General features: G+C 36.0%; 1 protein-coding gene across 1 annotated transcript in view; it reads right to left on the bottom strand.

Annotated features, from left to right (window-relative positions):
* The window catches only part of LOC136244001 (hemicentin-1-like), a 71,880-nt gene that overhangs the window by 2,192 nt on the left and 44,397 nt on the right, over positions 1-25,291 (bottom strand). Inside the window, exons 17-25 of the mRNA XM_066035530.1 lie at positions 23,828-24,169; positions 21,810-22,151; positions 20,392-20,733; positions 17,583-17,915; positions 15,470-15,787; positions 13,260-13,601; positions 10,961-11,302; positions 7,577-7,918; positions 2,048-2,386 (exon numbers count right to left, since the gene is read on the bottom strand). Of these exons, the coding sequence (XP_065891602.1) occupies positions 2,048-2,386; positions 7,577-7,918; positions 10,961-11,302; positions 13,260-13,601; positions 15,470-15,787; positions 17,583-17,915; positions 20,392-20,733; positions 21,810-22,151; positions 23,828-24,169 (3,042 nt within the window). The remainder of the gene's footprint in view (positions 1-2,047; positions 2,387-7,576; positions 7,919-10,960; positions 11,303-13,259; positions 13,602-15,469; positions 15,788-17,582; positions 17,916-20,391; positions 20,734-21,809; positions 22,152-23,827; positions 24,170-25,291) is intronic.

Below are 25,291 nucleotides of genomic sequence, written 5' to 3'. Positions count from 1 at the left end.
CTGACTGACTGACTGACTGACTGACTGACTGACTGACTGACTGACTGACTGACTGACGGACTGACGGACTGACTGACTGACTGACTGACTGACTGACTGGCCGGCTGACTGATTGAGGCTGACTACTAATGCCTTCAGACAAGTATAACTCAATAACGGCAAAGGCTACAGGCTTGATTTTTTCACTATTAGACATCACTTAAGCCAGAAAGTGACCTTTTGGCATACTGCAGTATGTACAATGTACACATCATGATTAAAGTTTACCTTTTTCCTCCTTCATGTTCCATTTCTTTTTGCTAACTGTGCAAGGTGTTGATTTGCGGTAGCATGGTATGGCTTCACTGTAGCTACACAGTTGACCATCACATTTATAACAGCAATTGTCTGTACTTTCTGTAGTGACTAGATTGATTGCAGAGATGCTTCTCATGTGCTGTTCATTTTAACACTGTGTAACAGGCTGAACATAGCTGATAAAAAAAGCATAATTGCCACTTTACTTTTCAATAATCAATGGTCAGTGTGCACATTCAGATTCAAAATTAATTTTATGCATGGCATCATTCAGGGGCATACGGAGGAGGAATGGGGTTTCCATTACAGCTAAGTGACTGTTATATTGTCTGACTGCTTTATTAGAGTATCTCAATCTTTTCACCAAAATCATAATTCATAACAATGCTGCAAGTGTTGCAATCATGTGAGAAACTATTACTTAACTAAGACAAAGTTTAAAACGTGTTCTGTTCCATGATAGATTCCAGATTCTGGAAACCTGAACTTTCAATTTCTTAATGTTTCCAAGTACTGTGTAAAATCCAAAGGGGTTTCCTGAAACACCTGGGACCCCCTGGGTATGCCCCTGCCTTTCTATCTTTTGCTGTGGGTTCACCAGTCATAATAATGCTACAACCAAAGGTAAACAAACAAGTAAAATTTAGAGATTTTATACTTCAGTTTGATTAGAAATCATAATAACACAACAGTAAAGTTGGCACAGTTACTTTATTGAATTAAGTAATAAAATAAATAACACTCTAGCTGATCTCAAGGATCATATCATCTCAATACAGTGATAACTGCAGGTATAAACTTGATAACATGAATTACTTTTTGCAGTGTTAGTGATTGATCATGACTGCAAGTCTAGTAGTAAAACATGCATAACTTCTAAATTATGAATGGATGGACTCTAGAAAGATAGTAAGTATGTATAACAATTAAATACATAGAGTGGCTTGACTTGACCAATCGTATTCTCAAAATGCAAGCCTATTATACTTTTGGGCAATGCTCCTAGATTTCCCTTACTATGCTTCAATTATGCCCAGTTGTGTCCTATTATGCTCCAAATATGCTTATATAAAATTATGTATTGGTTGCTCTATTGAAGTATCTAATTCATCTGTGAACATTCAGATATTTCAACATGCACTGACTGTTCTATTAGAGTATATCGATTTTTCCATCACAAGTACAGTGGTGTATTGGGGGGGGGCACAGGAGTATAGGGGCACATGTTCCCCTCCCCCTTTCCTTCATACAAGATCAAGATACTCTAATAGAGCAGTCAATCACTCTAATAAAGCAGTGTAGTTTACCTATGAAGCTATAAACAAGGATTTTATTTTACTTTGGTAATGGATAGCCATTATTGCTGTGACCTTTTTTGCTCTTCAACTTTTCAACAATGTGCACCCCCTTTCCAAACTCTGTATCTGCCCCTGAAGTAGATGTAAATCTGATTTTCACTGTGTTTGCACACTTTCTAATGCTACATCATACAAAGTATGCAGAGTTTCAGTCTCTCTGATAACCAATTTACACAATCATGCCTATTATGCTGACATTATATACTCCTCATTGCTGGTGCACAACTATAATAGACTGCTGAAGACATCTCTGTTTAGGATGTTTAGTCCTCTTAAGGACACAGCATGTGTATTTCCCTAATATAGTATGCTATTATGGAATTCACTAAATACATGCATCATGTTGAACATTACTGTAATATGGCTAAATAAGTAATGAATAGTTTACATACCAACAACTTCCAAAAGAGCAGATTTACCATCACTTCCAGCCACATTGTTAACAACACAAGTATACTCTCCACTATAAACTGCTCTAGTGTTCAATATCTGTAGTGTACTGGATGACACACACTGACTAGGAGGATCAGTGATGGTACAATTTCCCATTATACTGTTAGTTATAACTGGAACACCTCCATCACTTAAACTGTTGTTACTTTTCACTTTAATATTATTTTTTAACCAGCTAATGACAGTTCGTGGTTTACCAGTAGCAGTACAAGTAAAGTTCACATCTTCACCTGATGTGACTGTTGTGTTTGTTGGTGGTTGAGAGATAATGGGAAATGCTAAAAATGTAATGGGAAGTGCATATGCAATTAGAGTATATTGTAATAATACAATTTGTAGAGCGGCTAAAAAACAAATTTTGATGAAACTGTTTACTTTGTGATGAAAGCACCAATTCTTTTATGGAAGTTTAGCAAAGTATACTAAATCATCTGAGATACAGTGCCACATCAAAATCATTGTCTTAGGACATGTTTGGAAACTTTAAAACTAGGATAAGGGCCCACTTCTAGCTGGTCAGGAAACCATAAAGGTATAGCCAAAATCTTTGTTTTTGCTTACCTAGCATGAATGTGTTTCAAATTTACAAGTGTAATCAGAAAATCTTTTCAAAATGCAATAAAATAAACTGTTTTAAACACTTTAAATGGAGCCAATAATTTAGTGTAAATAAGTACAGGCTCAATCCATATAGAATTAATATTATGACTTTGTATATCTTGACCTTTTGTGATTCTTAACTTTGCAAGCTAATGACCTGGATGGAAATCTTCTTTGACCAGCTTTTGAATATCACCATCCCTTGCTGTCTATGCAGTATGCAGAGGAAAAGTTTCAGAATGGTTACTATAGAGCACTTTATGGCTTCCTCAATACATTTTCCATTGTCTTTATTATTTTGTCAGGTTCTTTGATGTAATGTGATTGGTAACTTTGTAATAGTATGAATCAAGCAAATATACCAAGTTTGGTGCTTTTATCAAGAGTGAACAATTTTTTCGTTTAGAAAAAATGGAGCATTTGACAACACTGTAATACATGTAATCTCTACACACAACAAGTGCAAGGGAATTTTACATCTGAGTAAGGATCATCATACAGTACGATAGTAACTGTATAGTAGGGACCACAAAGGAGTAGGCGTGGACCACGAAATAATATCACTCGAAAAATAGCTTTAATTTCCCCTGACGACAATGAGGCAGTATTGGTTAGGTAAAACTAAGCCAAAACAAGCTTTCAGATCGACCATGCAGAAACGCTTTCAACAAGTTGCTACGGAATTTTAAAATAATTTATTTAATGAAATTTTCTAGTGACTTACTGACTGATGCCTTCAGACAAGTGTAACTCGATAACGGCTAAAGCTACAGGCTTGATTTTTTCACTGTTTGATGTCGCTTTGGCCCAACAGGTGCCTTTCGGCACACCGCAGTACATACAATGCATTCACCATGGACTTACCAGTATCCTCCTTTGTGTCCCATTCATCTTTGCTGACAGCAAAATGTGTTGATTTGGCGATAGCACGTGATGGCTTCCCTTCCGCATAACGGAAATCGTCCGTGTTTGTCATAGTGGCTATTTTGATAGCAGAAGTGCTTTTTCAAACAGTTCTTGATTCGCACTGTTGTGTAATGGGTTGAGCATAGCCGACAACGAAGCGTAATGGATACTTCACTTTTCAGACGATAATTGATATAACTGGGGTGCGCAGCACCATTTCTTTCGGTATGCGTGGATTGCAGAGGTGCTTTTCGAACAGTTCTTGATTCAAAATGCTGCGTAACGGGTTGCACAAAGCTGACAACAAAGCATAATGTATACTTCACTTTTCAGATGATAATTGGGGTGCGCAGTGCCATTTCAGATGTGGTATGCATGGGTTCACCAGTCATAATTATTATTTACAAAAAAAGTTAACAAACAAGTACACAGAAAAATTTGGAATTTTCAACTAGAGTAGGGACCATAGCACATTGATAAAAAGTACTAAAACAAGTTGGAGTAGTGCATGATATTAAATCACAGTAAAACAATAAGAAGTGTTATATCCCTACTGTGCATTTCCATTATGGTATCTTTAACACAGTATAACACTTCTTATTGTTTTACTGTGATTTAATATCATGCACTACTCCAACTTGTTTCAGTACTTTTATCAATGTGCTATGGTCCTTACTCTAGTTGAAAATTCCAAATTTTTCTGTGTACTTTTAGAAATAAAATTAATAAACAAGGCAGGTCACCTACACATGCAGCTACACTTAGCCATGCTGCATGTGTAGCTGGCCTCCCTTGTTTCATTGGTTTTTATATTATGACACCAACTCAAATTTAATATTAAATAATTTCCTGACAATTGTTTGCTTATTTTTTCTTTTTTTGTACCGTTATTTATGACAGGTGAACCAATACATATTGAGAGTAGTGCCAGCCATATAGTATGGTAGTAACTGTATATTAGGGATCATGGAGGCTTGTACTTTCTCACAAAAATACACTGATCAGAAACCAACCTCACAATATCTTCATGATACCTTGACAATATAGATGGGTTGCTTCTTTAAGGAGCGATTGTAACTTTTCTGTGCTGTGCTTCAAGTTTTGTAGGTAAAATATGTATTACGGCAAATGGCATGGAGTGACAATTAGTTTAAGTTTAGTCAGCTCTTAGTATGGCAAGTAAGGGTTGTGTTAGCATATCCATCCAGTAAGGTGAAGGTATACAATTCCTACCTTACGACTCATGAATCTCTGATTTAGGTGGCAGAGAAAACTCACTGAATATATTCTTTGGAATTAAATTAGTTACGTACCTTAGAATATTCCATATAGTTTATTAAATCATTTTAAAACTAATTACTTCACCACAATAAATTATAACAGCATGTAAAACGGAAGCACATATTACATGGGAGACATGCCTTTAAAAGATAAACTGTCTATTGGTTAGGTTAAAACCAGCCCAAAAATGCATCACCAGAAATGTTTCCAATAGGTTGCTATAAATTGTTTTTTTAATTTTCTACTGACTGACTGACTGACTGACTTACCATTGCCTTCAGACAAGCATAACTTGATAATGGCCTAGGCTACAGGCTTAATTTTTCAATATTCAATGTCACTTTAGCTAAACAGGTTCCTTTTGGCATACTGCAGTTTGTACAATGCACGTATCATGGACTTACTCCTTTGTGTACAATTTATCTTTGTTGATAGCACATGGTACTGATTCGTGGCAGCTAGCATGTGATGATTTCCCTATGTTTGTAACAGAAATCATCTTTATTTTCTGTATAGTGGCCACATTGATTGTAGAAGCACTTCCCGCACTGTTCTGTGTTTGTAATGCTGAATATGGCTGAAAACGAAGCGCAATGTCCACTTCACTTTTGAGCTGGTAATTGATAGTAGGGGCATATGTTCACATAATAACATTAAGTCTGGCACTACATTTTCTTTTACTGTGTTATGCATGGTCTCTCCAGTTATAAGTACATAGGAATATTAAATATAGGAACCACCGAAAAAAGCAGTGAAACAAGGAAGCATTATACTAGCAGATGTTCAGTCTCTAATTCAGTCTATACACTGCACGGCTGAATTAGGGATTAAATGTCCACTATATCTGCAGGTGTAGGTTGTTTCTATACTATCCCTAATCAAGCTTAAATATATTAATTTATCCTAGTACAGTACTTGTATTATAAAAATCAATTGAATAACTTAATGTGTTCCCTGACCATCAATTGCTGGAAATTGTTACCATTCAGCTACTGGGAAGCCATTCACACTGCTTATTATGTAGCTATGCAAGTTTAATGTAGCTGATCAGAGTTGACAGGAAGGAGTGGGACACAGGAATGGCTTCAATAAGTGCTAATGCATGTCTAAAGAAGAGCAATGAAGCCTGTTACACATGTTGTCACTTATCAGTAATAAATAGTGTGGGAACAATAATGCTGATATATGATGTTTTCAGTGATGGGGGGATTAGCCTATCATCAATTTCAGATAAGCAATTTCACCCCCATTAAACACACTCAGATGGCAGTTGCATTGAATCTAACAAATTTCTTGATACGATGCACCTTGAACCCATATGTACCTCAAATGCTGATCAGCTAAGGGTGAGTCAAGATGAGTTACAAAACAGAGAGAAGCGAGCAAAACATAGAGAGAGGTTTAGTAGACTTTTACAAATTCCTAAATACCAGTAGATGAGGTTGAATGTTACAAGTATAAGAAAAAAGTAGGAGTTTTAAGTTTGTTTAGGGGTCAAAAAAAGTAGGGTAACAAGGGAAGTCGCCTACACCTGCAGATATACTAGTGAATATTTAATCCCTTATTCAGTCTATAGGTACCCATGACTGAATTATCGATCAAATGTCCACTAGTATATCTGCAGGTTTAGGAGACCTCCCTTGTTTCCCTACTTTCTATTTGATCCCTAATCAAACTTAAAATTCCTAAATTTTCTTTATTCGTACTTGTTTGTTTACTTTTATTGTAACATTATTATGATCGGTGAATCCATGAATACCACATCAAAAGAAAGGATGACGCCTAAGGTAAAGTTTTCATCTGAATGCATGCCCTGGTTATGAATTACTGACCTGAAAGTAAAATTTCCATTACGCTTTGCTATTAGCTACGTATGTTCAGCCCGTTGTACAGTGTTACAAACAAGAACAGTGGGAGAAGCACCTCTGCAATCAATCTAGTCACCATGAAAAATACGGACGGTTTGTACATCCCTACTATCACAATTTCTGACTTGCAAATAAAGTGGTCATTACACTTTGCTTTCACCTATTTCCACCCACAGCAATACAAACAAAGAACAGTATTAGAAGTGCCTCTGCAATCGATCCATTCACCATGGAAAATACAGATGATTCCCTTTTACAAATGTAGGAAGCCATCCATCATGCTACCATGAATCCGCACCTTGGGCTATCAGCAAAAAGAAATGGGACGCAAAGGTGGACAAAGGTAAGTCCATATTGCGTGCATTATTCATACTGCGGTATGCCAAAATTCATGTCTCGAGATGAAGTGACATTGAACAGTGAAAAAAATCAAGTCTGTAGCCTTAACCATTATTGAATTACACTTGTCTGAAGGAATCAGGCAGGCCGGCAAGCAGTAGACAATTCCATTGAATCATTTTTAAATTAAATTTTGTAACTATCTTTTGGGATTGTACTGAAGGCACTTTTGGGATGCTAACCAATACAACCAAAGCACCAGGGTAGTATTGTGAAGCTGGTTTTTGGGTGATATTTTTGTCCAGATAAACCCAAACCTCCACGATCTCTAATATACGGTGCTACCACACTGTATGGTATACTATATGAATATTCACATTGAAAAGTACGAAATTTCACAATCTTATATATTGATCGCAAAATTAATTTATCACATGTGACACAACATATATCAAACGTTATAACAGAATTTACCATTTACAATTAGTTGAGCAGTTCCATCATCCATTCCAGCCACATTAGTAGCAACACAAGTATACTCTCCACTATCAACTGCTCTAGTGTTTGATATCTGTAGTGTACTGGATGACACACACTGACTAGGAGGATCAGTGATGGTACAATTTCCCATTATACTGTTAGTTATTATAACTGGAACACCTCTATCACTTAAACTGTTGCTACTTATCACTTCATTATTATTTCTTAACCAGCTAATGACAACTCGCGGTTTACCAGTAGCAGTACAAGTAAGGTTGACATCTTCACCTGATGTGATATTTCTGTCTACTGGTGGTTGTGCAATGACTGGAACAACTGCAGTAGGGAGAAAATGAAAATAACTATTATTGTGACATGGAAACTTTCAAACCATTTACCCCAATAACTATCATATTTAAAAAGTTTTGAGTAGCTATAGGTTTTATAGTAGTAGCCTTGTGAGTTATTTATGAATACATGCTGTCTTTGAAGTAATGAAAAAATAAAAGAATGAAATGCGAAACATGCACCACAAAAGAACTATGTAGAGGGCTTAGAGGTATCCCTGAAAATTTCAGAGGATTTGAACAACCTAAAAATATATACAGCAGCATAAAGGAATGTGGTAAACCATTGTTACTGTGATTACTTTAAAACAATAGAAAGTTATTGTATATTTATTCGATTTGTGCTGCACCCTTGAATAGTACTGCACTTTCAAGTGCGGGACTATTAGAAGATCTTCACCCTTGTTTTTGAAAACAATTTAAATTATACCACACCCTCGAATAGTACCGCACTATACTTTTTTAATTACTCTTTACTAGTGCTCTCATACATTTAGTATTAATCTCCATCTTGATTTAAGGAAGACATTGTCCTAGTAAAACTTAAACGACTGTCACACAATTGAAATTATGGATATTAGCTATTAAATTGACTACGTAGCACGAGGCGTGACATTGTTGTGCTACAAGGACCTGTATGAAAGAAAGGTCCTGTATAGAATAAGTAAGTAGCAAAATGTTGTGATTGTTTTATAAAACTATAATGTAGAATAGCTACAGGTTAAAAATATTAGTAGTACACCCTCAAATAATAACACAGTGCAGCACTATTTGAAGGGTTTTTCTGGTAATGGCACTTACTTCATGACACCGTCAGTTGCGCAGTTGTCACAGGCTAAATTATATGCTCTGCTAGATTTGTTTTCCATGACCTACTGCCCATCTAACAAAGCTAGTAGACAGTAACCAGTACCATATATTAACGTATTCTGATAGCACATAACATAAAGAAGTGGGAACTGTCCAAACTGAAGTGGCACATCATTTGAAAGATCAGTGAACCACTGACACTTTGTATGTCTCAGGAATCAACCTTGAAGCCAAACACACTATAGCAAGACCTTTCTCTTGGGCTGTAAGTCAAAAATTTCTTATAACTATATTCTGAGCAATGGTCCAATAAAATCAAGACACTCTGTAGTGTGTCATATGGCCAAGAAAGCCAGTGTATCACACTGTGAGTATATTGACAGGAAAAAACAGCCTTTTCCACATGTGCATAGCTCCATGGCCCCTTCTCCTAAGTGCACCATATTTGCATTATAGCTGTCTGCTAGGTAGAGTAGGCCACACCGAAAATTTGATTACATTTGCAACATCCATTAACATCTTGGATATTCATCAGATTCACAGCAAACTTGGTATGTGAAATCACCTTTAGCTCTTCATTGGTGCCAAAGATCGAGGCAAACAAATTACATGTTTGTGTTTTTAACAACTTTTGTAAAGTGTGCGAAAATGAATCAAAGCCCCTGTAGCCCCCCTCCCAAAAAAAACAAAAAAACAGAATGAATGAATGTCCATATCTTGTATATTCATGTAAAAAAGATCAAATTTCTGTCACGGCTACATGGTAAACTGAATAACTAGAAAATTGCTATGTACATGAGCTGATAATTGTAGTAGTGTCTTTTGATAGTCTGAATAACAATAGAATTATAAAGAAAAAACCAAACAAGTGTAAAACTGCATGATTAAAATACTCTAACAGAGTAGTCACTGCAGGGTAAAAAAGTGCACAAAAATGTCAGAAAAAACACTTACCAGAGTTTGAACCAGGGGCCTCCATATCTAACACCTACATCCTTAACCACTGAACCACTGTTATCTTGGCTGATCATCTCTCTGTTTTATAAATGAAAATTCTAGCTGAAATCTGTAAATGCTTGTAATTTCATAGATCTACCAATAGAAGTACTAAATTGTTCTAGGGCATTCTAGCTATGTATGTTCTATTAGAAGTCCTCAAACAAATGTGCACTCTACTGGAGTATTACAATAATATTACCAAATATTGAAGCAAATCATGTAATACAATACATTATAACTCTTTTTTCAATAATCATCATTGCGTCTGCATAGAAAAGAAGAAATGTGAGTAAAAACAAACCTAAAAGTCAGCCATAGGCTGGTTTTGGGGCCTTTTAACTTATAAAGTATAAAAAGAAGTGAAATCCACACAAAAACAGCCAAGCTGTGAAATAATGGTGTGGCTTTAAAAAGCCTCTGGTCAGTAAGTCAGTCGATTGCTATTAAATCATAATTGTGAATTAATGTTTGTAGCACTTATTTAAATAGAGTTAAAAAGAGCAACTAAAACTCATTATGGGATAACAGAACTAAATAGTAGCTACAAGAATCCTTATAATACCGTTACTTTCTAAGATCTAGATGTTTCTCTGTCCTTGACTTGAATCTAATTAATTGTGGTTCAGAATAGTGGGATAGACAAAGTTACAGTGTAGCATTCATGTGGGTTTGATTTGAATTCAATCTTGGATTATCTTACGTTGGTTTTGCATGGTTTCACTATTTTTTTCTCTATTGTTAGAACCCACCCACTAGTCTCGGTGAACATGGTACAATGATTAATGTAATGCTGCTATACAAAAGAACCAGCTAGTGAAAGATCTTTCTTGGCTGCCACCTTTGATTTTGCAACTTTTTCACCCAGGATTTTTAAGACCGCATCATTTTTTCATAACTTGGCTGTTTTTGTGTGGATAAATAATAATGACTGTGTACTTCAGATTCAATACAAGGCTTTTCTAATACAACAAATAGTAACATGGCAAGGACACATAAAATGCAGGACTTTTGTTAAGAAATAGCTGCAATGATGCGAATGCTAACAAATCTTAACAATTCACAGAGCCATTGTTAAATTTAATAGCATTAACATCATTGCAGCCATTTCTTAGCCACCACCTTTGATTCCACAACTTTTTCACCGAGCTGACTGACCAACCAACCGTAAACAGTCAGACAGACATACAGTCATTAACACATATGCACACACACAATTTGATACCATTTACTATCAACATAGCTATCACTTCATTCCTTCCAGCCACATTAGTAGCAACACAAATATACTCTCCACTATCAACTGCTCTAGTGTTCAATATCTGTAGTCTACTGGATGACACACACTGACTAGGAGGATCAGTGATGGTACAATTTCCCATTATACTGTTAGTTATTATAACTGGAACACCTCCATCACTTAAACTGTTGTTACTTATCACTTCATTATTATTTCTTAACCAGCTAATGACAGCTCGTGGTTTACCAGTAGCAGTACAAGTGAAGTTGACATCATCACCTGATGTGATATTTTTGTCTACTGGTGGTTGTGTAATGACTGGAACAACTGCAGTAGGGAGAAATGCATTATTACACATCTTGGTGGCATGGAAGCTTCCACACCATTACCTCAATTTCTATCATATTAAGACAAACACAATTTGAAAGCTTTTGAGGAGCTATTTGGTTCTTTATAGCCTTTTCCATATTTATGAATACATAAATGTTGCTGTCTTCTTATTAAAGAAAAAAGGCATTATGTCTTCTAGGTAATCTACAAAATCTGGGCTTTGAAAGAGCTATGTAGAGGCATTACTGGAAATTTCGGAGATTTTGAAAAACTAAAACAGCAGCAAAAAAGGACTGTGAGTTGTGCACTTATTTATAGTTATAGACTGAATTAGGGATTAAATGTCCACTAGTACATCTGCAGGTGTAGGCGACCTCCCTTGTTTCCCTATGATCATCTTATATTTCGTTATGTTTGATTGTTCACATTTTTGTTACATTATTATGACTAGTGAACCCACGCATACCACATCATAAGAACACTTGCCCCAACTATCAATCAATTACCAACTGGAAATTGAAGTGGCTATAATTCTTTGCTTTCAGTTATGTTCAGCCTGTTACACAGTGCTACAGATGAGGAACAGAGGGAGAAGCGCCTTACAATCAATCCAGAAAGTACAGACAATTCCTGTTTCTAACGTAGCCAGAAGCCATTGTGCTACCACACATAAGCCCCAGCCAATTATGCTGACATAATTATAGGTAACCAAAAGCATCAACATAATGCTAGCATAGTAGAGGCAATATTATGAAAACACACAATCCACCTGCCCGAAAGAAAGCAAATGGTCACTACCAATATGCTGCATTTCATATTTAGAAACATGTACAATAACTTAATTAACCATTTCTTGGTTGGTTATTCACACTTTGTAAAAATAGGATTGAGATACTCTAATAGAGCAGTCATGTACTCTAATACAGCAGTCAGGAAACACTAATGTGCTTTAATAAGATAGTCATTTCTCAAGCATAATTTTGATTTTGAAAGCAATTTTGAGCAGAATAGGATGGATTGTTCAAAAGCATAATTGGTAAGATTTTGAGTATTAGGCCACATATCGACACCTTGGGTTGTCAGCAAAAAGAAACAGGACACAAAGGAGGACAAAGGTACATAAGTCCATGATGTGTGCATTGTATGCACTATACTGCTAAAAGGCACCTGTCCAGCTCATAGGAAGCAACATCAAACAGTGAAAAATTAAGCTTGTAACTTTAGCTGTTATTGAGTTATGCTTGTCTGAATGCATCAGACAGGCAGGCAGGCAGACAGGCAAGTAGTCAGTAAGTAGAAAATTCTAATTTATTAAAAATTTTGTAGCACTCTATTGGAAGCATTTAGGGTTGTACTGAAGGAACTTTTGGGCTTGGCTATACATACTAATACTGCCAAGGTCTTGTGAAGCTGGTTTTTGGGTGACTTCTTTGGCCAGAAAAACCCAAGTCTCCATGATCTCTAATACACAGTAGGATAATACTGTATGATAGAGGAAGAAATTGGTGGAAACCATGCTAAGATATTGCAGGTCATATAGCTTGAGATCAAATGGAAACTCACAAGAATGCTATACACCTTTAGAGGACTGTAGCTTTGTCTATCCCTCCCAACCACATATTCTAAAGCCAACAATTTATTAGATATAATTCAACAAGACAGAGAAACATTCAGATCTTACATAATAAACAACAGTATTGTAAGGGCTCTTGTAGCTTCTATTTAGTTTTGTTATCCCATACTGAGTTTTAGTTGCTGTTTTTAACTCTGGGAAATTTTGTTTATATAAGTGTTACAAAATTTTAATTTGTAATATGATTTAATGGCAACTGATTTACCAACCAATAGTAAACAGACAGACATATAGTTATTAACACACATGCACACACACACACACACACACACACACACACACACACACACACACACACGCAAAGTTAAGGTAATTTGATACCATTTACTATCAACATTGTTATCACTTCATTCCTTCCAGCCACATTGTTAGCAACACAAGTATACTCTCCACTATCGACTACTCTAGTGTTCAATATCTGTAGTGTACTAGATGACACACACTGACTAGGAGGATCAGTGATGGTACAATTTCCCATTATACTGTTAGTTATTATAACTGGAACACCTCCATCACTTAAACTGTTGTTACTTATCACTTCATTATTATTTCTGAACCAGCTAATGACAGCTCGTGGTTTACCAGTAGCAGTACAAGTAAAGTTGACATCTTCACCTGATGTGACTGTTGTGTTTGTTGGTGGTTGAGAGATAATGGGAAGTACTAAAAATGTAATGGGAATTACATATGCAATTAGAATATATTGTAATAATACAATTTGTAGAGCGGCTAAAAAACAAATTTTGATGAAACTGTTTACTTTGTGATGAAAGCACCAATTCTTTTATGGAAGTTTAGCAAAGTATACTAAATCATCTGAGATACAGTGCCACATCAAAATCAATGTCTTAGGACATGTTTGGAAACTTTAAAACTAGGATAAGAGCCCACTTCTAGCTGGTCAGGAAACCATAAAAGTAAATCCAAAATCTTTGTTTTTGCTTAACTGGCATGAATGAGTTTCAAATTTACAAGTGTAATCAGAAAATCTTTTCAAAATGCGATAAAATAAACTGTTTTAAACACTTTTAATGGAACCAATATTTTAGTGTAAATAGTACAGGCTCAATCCATATAGAATTAATAATATGACATTGTATATCTTGACCCTTTGTGATTCTTAACTTTGCAAGCTAACAACCTGGATGAAAACCTTCCTTGACCAGTTTTTGGATATCACCATCCCTTGCTTGTGTATGCAGTATGCAGAGGAAAAGTTTCATAACAGTTACTACAGAGCACTTTATGGCTTCCTCTCAATACATTTTCCATTGTTTTTTTATTTTTATTATTTTGTCAGGTTCTTTGATGTAATATGATCGGTAACTTTAATGGCACTGTAATACAAGCAAATATTATACCAAGTTTGGTGCTCTTATAAAAAGTGAACAATTTTTTCGTTTAGCTGCTCTGCTAAATGGAACATTTGACAACACTGTAATACATGTAATCTTTACACACAACAAGTGCAAGGGAATTTTACATCTGAGTAAGGATCATCATACAGTATGATAGTAACTGTATATTAGGGACCACGAAGGATTAGGTGTGGCCCACAAAATAATATCACCCAAAAAACAGCTTCAATTTCCCCTAATGATGATGAGGCAATATTGGTTAGGTAAAACTAAGCCAAAACAAGCTTTCAGATCAACCCGAAACGCTTTCAACAAGTTGCTATGGAGTTTTAAAAATAATTTATTTAATGAAATCTTCTAGTGACTGACTGACTGATGCCTTCAGACAAGTGTAGCTCGATAACAGCTAAGGTTACGGGCTTGATTTATTCACTGTTTGATGTCGCTTCGGTCCGACAGGTTCCTTTCGGCACACCGCAGTACATACATTGCATTCTTCATGGACTTACCAGTGTCCTCTTTTGTGTCCCATTCATCTTTGCTGACAGCGAAAAGTGTCAATTTGGCAATAGCACGTGATAGCTTCCCTTCCGTGTAACGGAAATCGTCCATGTTTGTCATAGTGGCTATTTTGATAGCAGAAGTACTTTTCAAACAGTTCTTGATTCGTACTGTTGTGTAATGGGTTGAACATAGCCAACAACGAAGCATAATGGATACTAAAGAACAGTACGAGAAACACCTCTGCAATCAACACAGTCACTATGGAAATTATGAATGATTCTTATGACAGTCAGCTGCACTGAAGTCATCACATGTTACCATGAATAGTAGTGGAGAAATAAATGGGACACAATGAAAGACAAAGGTAAGTACATGATGCATGCACTGTAGCTGTTGTGGTTGGTAAAAGGGCACATCTTGGGCTGAAGCAATGTTGAACAGTGAAGGCATTATAGCCCATAGCATTAACCATAATTGAGTTATACTTGGCTGAAGGTATTTACGTAGTTAGTAGAAAATTTGGTTAAATATACAAGATTTTTTAAGGAAGAGTTTAACATTGCTTTGAAGGCATTTTGGGCTTGGTTATACCTCAAAGTTTTAGACTGCGTACAAATGGACATTCATGCAGTTAGTTGGATAATCAAACTGTGATAAATTAGTAATTACCATTCACTAGCAGCTGAAGATTTGCAGAGTTGTTACCAGCCACATTAGTAGCAACACAAGTATACTCTCCACTATCAACTGCTCTGGTGTTCAATATCTGTAGTGTACTGGATGACACACACTGACTGGTAGAACCACTGGAACAGTTCCCAGTTACAGTAGAGTTTATTAAATACAACATGTTCTCATTTAAAATTACTTCATTTCTTGTCCAATAAACTAAAGCTTGAGGTTTAACAGTCACCATGCAAGTAAACATAACAGCATTAGGAGCTGTAACTGTATTCTCCATTGGATCCACCAGAATATCAGGAACATCTGTAAAAAATTACAAGTTTAGCTGTAGATTAACTTTAGCTATTAATGCTCTTTGTAAACCATTTCATATAATTACCTACTGCTGTGGTATATATGCTTAATTATCTATCAGACTATAGTGGAGCCTTGATTATGTGAACATCGATTAATCAAACTCTTGATTATCCGAACACCAAATCGACTGCTCAATTAGGGTATTTTGTCAACAAGTGTATGCTTTATTAGAGTAGTTGAGCAAAGCTCTGTATATAATGCAAAGCTCTGTATATAAATGTGTGGATGTTTGATTTTGCATATTATTCGATTATATGAACACCCTTTCCCCCCAATTAGTTCAGATAATCAAGGTTTATAAATCATGTCAACAATTAAGATATTTATGCTATAAGATATATATTATGACAGTCAATATTACCATGTACATCCAATAATATTGAAGTTGAATCATTTCCAGCCACATTAATAGCAACACAAGTATACTCTCCACTATCAACTACTCTAGTGTTCAATATCTGTAGTGTACTAGATGACACACACTGACTGGTAGAACCACTGGAACAGTTCCCAGTTACAGTAGAGGTAATTAAATACTGCATGCTCTCATTCAAAACTACTTCATTTCTTGTCCAATAAACTAAGACTTGAGGTTTAGCAGTCACCATGCAAGTAAACATAACAGTGTTAGAAGCTGTAACTGTATTTTCCTTTGGATCCACTTGAATGTCAGGAACAACTGTAAAAAATTGGTCATCATTACAAGTGTAGCTGCAGAGTATAGCCATAGCACTAAAGACCTTTGGTGAACCATCTGTATTGATGTGGCATATCTGATTGGTTTAATGCAAATATCTTGGAAAACAAGTGCATCAAAATTAGGGATTAATGTACAGACAACAGCCATAAATCGCTAATCAAATAGAGCACAGTTAACTATCAGTTATCAGAGCACTATTGTTCCTAAGGCCATTAGTACTACCCAGACAATACCATACTGTCTGTCTAGTATAGTGTTAAGTGGAAAGTGCTAAATAGAACATGAAGAGCCAGTTACATTGTAGAAATCAGAAACCTACATGGGATATGGTCTGATACCATAGTAACTTTATTTTAGTGAATACAAGGAGTCAGAAACATGTAACTGAAATGTTGAAGAATGCAGAAAGAAAGTCCCAAACCCAGTGGTGACTTGATCCCCCGCAACATGCAGTTTAGGCATGCGCCAAGGGAGTCATAACATCTATGATCTGAGATCTTCTCTGCATTCAACCTGTACTTAATCATTGAATCCTTGCCAGCAAAAGGGTTTTATTAAATGTAATTGTAGAACACAAATGCATGTCACTATTAAACTAGATTGGAATTGATATCACTGCATCTGGCAACCATGCATCTTTTAAATCCTGGCTATTCTTAGCTTGGCTTTTACTTATTTTTGTATCCTAATTTATAGTCAGCCCCAATGCGTGGTCTTGGGGCTTTGCTTTTACCCACATTTTCCCTCTCTACAGGCACAATGATGATATTGAAAACATGTCACAAATATAGTATTCTTTGTAGTATTGTGCCATAAATGACGAAAGTTTGGCATGTAAAAGGAAATTTATCAAACCTTACTCACCAATTAGCTATTTCTTTACAATTCAATGTTGACTGCATAGTACATTAGTCAAACTTTATCTAACAACCAGCTCTCATGCTGAATCCTGCACCAAACTTTCATCAATTACAATACATTTTAAGTATTAGTAACAGCACACATACTTCTATTGTACAATATTAGGATAACAATTAATACCGTGTATATCCAAAAAAGATGATGTTGAATCAATTCCTTCTTCATTAGTAGCAACACAAGTATACTCTCCACTATAAACTGCTCTAGTGTTCAATATCTGTAGTGTACTGGATGACACACACTGACTAGGAGGATCAGTGATGGTACAATTTCCCATTATACTGTTAGTTATTATAACTGGAACACCTCCATCACTTAAACTGTTCACTTCATTATTATTTCTTAACCAGCTAATGACAGCTCGTGGTTTACCAGTAGCAGTACAAGTAAAGTTGACAACTTCACCTGATGTGACTGTTGTGTTAGATGGCGGTTGAGTGATAAAAGGAAGAGCTGCAGTATAAAAATAAAAGTTAACAAGAGTTCATAATATTTATACTGAGGAGTGTATCCTACTCTCATATACCCCTGTAAAAGGGCGTATCGTGAAGTTATGATGTAACAACAAGATGTTGTGGTTTCTGACGTACCGGCAGCCGTAAAAGTGCAGGAATCGTTAGCACCATTTCACACTTGCAACGCTCAGAATAGCCGTATTCATGAATGGCCTAGTAAGAAATGCCTACTAAGTGGTCTTAATCCATGAAGCAATGATTATAGTTCGGTGAGAAATGCTTAGAGCTGGAGATGATTTGGTTGCTAGTGACGTTGTTAGGCACGCGTTCAATCGATACCATGTTCAACTAATGACATCATTAATTATACAAAGAAAAATGGACGAACTCAGAAGTTCTACGTCAACTTCACGATACGCCCTTCTACAGGGGTATATGAGAGTAGGATACTCTCCTCAGTATATATATTATGAACTCTTGAAGTTAATAAGGATAGTTAAAAAGTAAGTATTTAATTTAGTCTCTATAGTACATTTATTTGACGGGTCGTTGATAAAATTGGTCAGATTTATAGTCACAATAGACATGGTTGTTCTATACTCATTTAGTGAGGTAAGAAGCTGAGGCATGTACTCTTTGTTACTTCAAAAGAGGCTAGTTCCAGATATACAGAATTAAGTTTAGAAACAATTTTTGAACTACATGTAAAGTTTTAATACTAATAATAACAATAAAAAAATTCTTTATTATAGTTGAAGTCTGTAACATTTTATGCCACAAGTACACAGAAAAATTTTCAACTAGAGTAGGGACCATAGCACAATGATAAAAAGTACCGAAACAAGTTGGAGTAGTGCACGATATTAAATCACAGTAAAACAAAAAGAAGTGTTATATCCCTACTGTGCTCATGATACCATAATGGAAATGCACAGTAGGGATATAACACTTCTTATTGTTTTACTGTGATTTAATATCGTGCACTACTCTAGTACTTTTTATTGATGTGCTATGGTCCCTACTCTAGCTGAAAATTCCAAATTTTTTTGCGTACTTGTTTGTTAACTTTTTTTGTAATTATTTATTCTGGACTGGTGAACTCACACATCTGAAATGGCACTGCGCACCCCAATTATCGTCTGAAAAGTAAAGTATCCATTATGCTTCGTTGTCAGCTTTGTTCAACAGTTACTCAGCATTTCGAATCAAGAACTGTTCAAAAAGCACCGCTGCAATTCACGCATACCAAAAGAAATGGTGCCGCGTGCCCCGGTTACATCAATTATCATCTGAAAAGTGAAGTATCCATTATGCTTCGTTGTCGGCTATGTTCAACCCGTTACACAGCAGTACAAGTCAAGAACTGTTTGAAAAGCACCTCTATTATCAAAATAGCTGCTATGACAAATACAGACAATTTCCGTTACGAAGGGAAGCCATCATGTGCTATCACCAAATCAACACTTTTTGCTGTCAGCAAAGATAAATGGGACACAAAGGAGGACACTGGTAAGTCCATGAACAATGCATTGTACGTACTGCAGTATGCCAAAAGGCACCTGTTGGACCGAAGCAATGTCAAACAGTGAAAAAATCAAGCCTGTAGGCTTAGCCGTTATCGAGTTACGCTTGTCTGAAGGCATCAGTCAGTTACTTACTTACTTACTTAGTCAGTAGAAAATTTTGTTAAATAAATTATTTTTAAAATTCCATAGCAACTTGTTGAAAGCGTTTCGGGTCGATCTGAAAGCTTGTTTGGGTATAGGCCTACCTAACCAATACTGCCTCATTGTTGTCAGGGGAAATTGAGGCTGTTTTTTGGGTTGTGGGCCACACCTACTCCTTTGTGGTTCCTACTATACAGTTACTATCGTACTGTATGATGACCAAATGATAGTAGAAATACTGCAAATATAAAGATCATTTGCATTTCACAACACATAGCTATCCATGTGTCAACAAAATAGACAGATAAAATAAATCTGATAAATTCAGATGCCTTACTAATAATGTAAGGTATTTGAAAAAAATTTATAGTATCTGTCACAATTTCAGTGCTGAAGTTTCAGGTACCAGTCCTCATGGGATTTTTCACTTGCATTGTGATACTTTTTGGTAACCTATTCTACAAGGTTTTATCTATGCATCAAAATTGTCTATAGAGAAATGTACTTGCATACATATATAAACTATAACCTGCATTGAATATTCTAAAAAGTTTCATAGCCCTTAAATTAGCAGCACACTAGCTAAAAAAATCCAACAGTGGCTTGGATCTACATTAACCATTTCATGTGATATGTAATGTATGTAGAGTGCGATATGTGGTTACTGTACTCCTACACAGTTTATTAGTCCTGGAGACTTGATACACCTTGTAAGTATGAGTAAAACACTGAATATACATTTTCAAAAGGCTTACAGTATGTAAAGCTTGAGTATGTAAAATGCAACATGTTTTAACTTCAACATACCATTAACTATCAAGCTAATTGACTCCTCATCTCTTCCAGCAACATTAGTAGCAACACAAGTATACTCTCCACTATCAACTGCTCTAGCGTTCAATATCTGTAGTCTACTGGATGACACACACTGACTAGGAGGATCACTGATGGTACAATTTCCCATTATACTGTTAGTTATTATAACTGGAACACCTCCATCACTTAAACTGTTGTTACTTATCACTTCATTATTATTTCTTAACCAGCTAATGACAGCTTGTGGTTTACCAGTAGCAGTACAAGTAAAGTTGACATCTTCACCTGATGTGACTGTTGTGTTTGTTGGAGGTAGTGTAATAATTGGAAGAACTGTAGAAATACATAATAAGACATTATCAATAAGACGTTACGAAGGAAAGCCATCATGTGCTATCACCAAATCAACACTTTTTGCTGTCAGCAAAGATAAATGGGACACAAAGGGGGACACTGGTAAGTCCATGAACAATGCATTGTACGTACTGCAGTATGCCAAAAGGCACCTGTCGGGCCGAAGCAATGTCGAACAGTGAAAAAATCAAGCCTGTAGGCTTAGCTGTTATCGAGTTACGCTTGTCTGAAGTCATCAGTCAGTTACTTACTTACTTACTTAGTCAGTAGAAAATTTTGTTAAATAAATTATTCTTAAAATTCCATAGCAACTTGTTGAAAGCATTTCGGGTCGATCTGAAAGCTTGTTTGGGCATAGGTCTACCTAACCAATACTGCCTCATTGTTGTCAGGGGAAATTGAGGCTGTTTTTTGGGTTGTGGGCCACACCTACTCCTTTGTGGTTCCTACTATACAGTTACTATCATACTGTTTGATGACCAAATGATAGTAGAAATACTGCAAATATAAAGATCATTTGCATTTCACAACACATAGCTATCCATGTGTTAACAGAATAGACAGATAAAATAAAACTGATAAATTCAGATCAGTAAGGTATTTGAAAAACATTTATAGTATCTGTCACAATTTCAGTGCTGAAGTTTCAGGTACCAGTCCTCATGGGATTTTTCACTTGCATTGTGATACTTTTTGGTAACCTATTCTACAAGGTTTTATCTATGCATCAAAATTGTCTATAGAGAAATGTACTTGCATACATATATAAACTATAACCTGCATTGAATATTCTAAAAAGTTTCATAGCCCTTAAATTAGCAGCACACTAGCTAAAAAAATCCAACAGTGGCTTGGATCTACATTAACCATTTCATGTGATATGTAATGTATGTAGAGTGCGATATGTGGTTACTGTACTCCTACACAGTTTATTAGTCCTGGAGACTTGATACACCTTGTAAGTATGAGTAAAACACTGAATATACATTTTCAAAAGGCTTACAGTATGTTAAGCTTGAGTATGTAAAATGCAACATGTTTTAACTTCAACATACCATTAACTATCAAGCTAATTGACTCCTCATCTCTTCCAGCAACATTAGTAGCAACACAAGTGTACTCTCCACTATCAACTGCTCTAGTGTTCAATATCTGTAGTGTACTGGATGACACACACTGACTAGGAGGATCAGTGAAGGTACAATTTCCCATTATACTGTTAGTTATTATAACTGGAACACCTCCATCACTTAAACTGTTGTTACTTATCACTTCATTATTATTTCTTAACCAACTAATGACAGCTCGTGGTTTACCAGTAGCAGTACAAGTAAAGTCAACATCTTCACCTGATGTGACTGTTGTGTTTGTTGGTGGTTGAGTAATAACAGGAGGAACTGAAGTAAGGGAACAAGTGAAATTGTGATTGAGTACATTAACACAATTATTCAGGTATTCATTTTATGACAGTTTATAATATGTACAACTATTTTGCATTTACACAATAAACATAATAAAACTCTATGAGTTACTGAACCTGACATGGCCTGAGATGACTAAATGAGTCTTAAGGACTTAACGATTTATCAGACAATACAGTTGTACTGTTTAGTAGGGTTCCCCTCTAAAGTGATGCACTACTAAAAAGCAGAGTCTTAATAAAGTCATCGTGGAATATCGTACATGGTGAAAATCACCTCTACGCAATAGTTTTACTCCATTAATATTACAGCATTAATAACAAGAAAATACTTACAAGCATCTGGATATTAAATTTTTAATAACTCACCATAACTCAAAATTTAGTCTAACTGCATGCCTACTTGCCTGCCAGCCTGACCATAGTTGAGGCCAAATGAAGGAGTACACACACTCACTGGTGAGATGTGCCTTTTATAGTTCTGATGAATGTCTGCCTTCTGTGCTTTGCTAATCCTTTATCTTCAATTAAATAAATATCTACCTTTCTTCTTCATGGAAACCATACCAAGGCATTAATATTTCCTATCAACACTTTCCATATTTAGACTCCACGAAACTATTTGAGGTGCTTATGGATTGTAGCAGCTAAGTTAAGCAATAAAAAAATGCCATGTCCCCTTTGATCAGAACATGCAGTGACAATGATTTTGCTCCATAGGAAAAGAAACCATTGTGTTTCACCCATTAGCTTGATCTACTGCATAGCTGAGTAGTGAGACTGAGATACTGTAATACAACAGCCACATGTGTGTTTCATAGCTGAGTAGTGAGACTGAGATACTGCAACAGCCACATGTGTGTTTCATAGCTGAGTAGTGAGACTGAGATACTGTAATACAACAGCCACATGTGTGTTTCATAGCTGAGTAGTGAGACTGAGATACTGTAATACAACAGCCACATGTGTGTTTCATAGCTCTAACAAAAAGTTAACAAAATAATGCAATAACAATTTTAAAATGAGGTATATAGGATTACTTGGCAAAGTGGGAAATCTCCACTTTGGAATTACTCCCACAATGCCAGGCAGGGACCGCATTGCTATCATCATATCTCGTTTCACTGCTTTTTATTGCTGGAACCCTACTTCATTTCACTAGTAGTTGAATGGTAATGATAACAACAAAAATAATGACATTGCACATTTTAGAATATATAAACAACTGATAATCTTGTCACGTTTTCTAGTTGCATTGCACTTTACAACACAATTAGTTTACAAGAGCAGTCTCCAAATTTTATAGGGTTTGTTGTGTGAACATTCAAATGCATTTCCTCAAATAGTAAACAACTGCTATGAATCTAGAGCACATAAAATATACATACATTATTACTGAGTGTATAGAATTGGTGAAAAGGCTATTACAAGCAGAAGTAAAGCTTAAGCCCTTTTCAGACATGGCTTTTCTCTCAATGTTCAGTTGTATACATGAAATACAGGCTACCCATGGTACAGCTGATTTTTGCTATACAGTTATCTCTTTCTATAATAGCAACTTTGGAAACAAAATATTAGGGTCTGCATGTCCACATGTATGCAAACTGACACCATATACATGTCTACAAGATATAATGTCAAAATATGTTATACCATTTACTACTAAAGCAATCATCATTTTGTCATTTCCAGCTTGATTGTTAGCAACACAAGTATACTCTCCACTATCAACTGCTCTAGTGTTCAATATCTGTAGTGTACTGGATGACACACACTGACTAGGAGGATCAGTGATGGTACAATTTCCCATTATACTGTTAGTTATTATAACTGGAACACCTCCATCACTTAAACTGTTGTTACTTATCACTTCATTATTATTTCTTAACCAGCTAATGACAGCTCGTGGTTTACCAGTAGCAGTACAAGTAAAGTTGACAACTTCACCTGATGTGACTGTTGTGTTTGTTGGTGGTTGAGTGATAATGGGAACAACTGTAGTAAAGGAAGAAATAAACTTCATGACCACTGGACTGATTTATGATATTTGGTAGTGATGCACTGATACTGATATTTTGGTGGTATTGGACATGTATCAGTAAAGCTATAAATGCCAAATACCAACCTATACTTTAAATGATGCCATTTAATTACTGTTCTAGATGGCGGCAAGCACAGCGCATTGAATGGAGTTGAGCAAGTGCTGATATAGGCCATGAATTCTTCAAAAGAAGCAAGTTAGCTACTAGCATGATTAGTACAGAGTAAATAGCAGTAAGCCATGAAATAAGATTTATTGAAGTCATAAACTATTGTTATCTCTGCATAATGGATAGCCACAAAATGAGAAAACTGAGGTTGTAGCAAGTGTGTTTAATAAGCTGGTTTAGTAATTATTATTCAAATTACTAGTTGTTTCTTGTGAGGAATGCCTGTGGGGCAAAGTATTGGTATTGGATCAGTATCGGCCATTTCTAGCCTCAAATTTGTCGGTAGTGAAAAAGTAGTATCAGTGCACCACCACCATTTAGAATGTGTGTACCAAATTAGCCCATGATTAATTAATTGTAAAAGTATGACCTTAACATAATTCAGAACAACCCTGAACCTTCACTGACAGATACAGAACTAGCATCACAGATCACAACGATTAAAATGAGATACATTGTAAGATTTCATATATGTAAGCAACTAACACTTTCCAAATCATTTTGCTTTGAGATTGTAAACAACATCATTCATTTCAGACATGCATGGCCTTTCTCTCAACTGCTCAACTGCTCAACAAATTTGACTGTATACCTCAACGCAGACTATACCATTGGTGTGTGTGTGTGTGTGTGTGTGTGTGTGTGTGTGTGTGTGTGTGTGTATGTGTGTGTGTGTGTGTGTGTGTGTGTGTGTGTGTGTGTGTGTGTGTGTGTGTACGTGTACGTGTACGTGTGTGTGTGTGTTAGTGAGTGAGTGAGTGAGTAAGTGAGTGAGTGAGTGAGTGAGTGAGTGAGTGAGTGAGTGAGTGAGTGAGTGAGTGAGTGAGTGAGTGAGTGAGTGAGTGAGTGAGTGAGTGAGTGAGTGAGTGAGTGAGTGAGTGAGTGAGTGAGTGAGTGAGTGAGTGAG

This window comes from Dysidea avara, chromosome 14 (assembly GCF_963678975.1).
Source record: "Dysidea avara chromosome 14, odDysAvar1.4, whole genome shotgun sequence".
Classification (NCBI taxonomy): Eukaryota; Metazoa; Porifera; class Demospongiae; order Dictyoceratida; family Dysideidae; genus Dysidea; species Dysidea avara.
The sequence above is the reverse complement of the archived record's forward strand: the minus strand, read 5'-3'. Positions and strand labels throughout refer to the sequence as shown.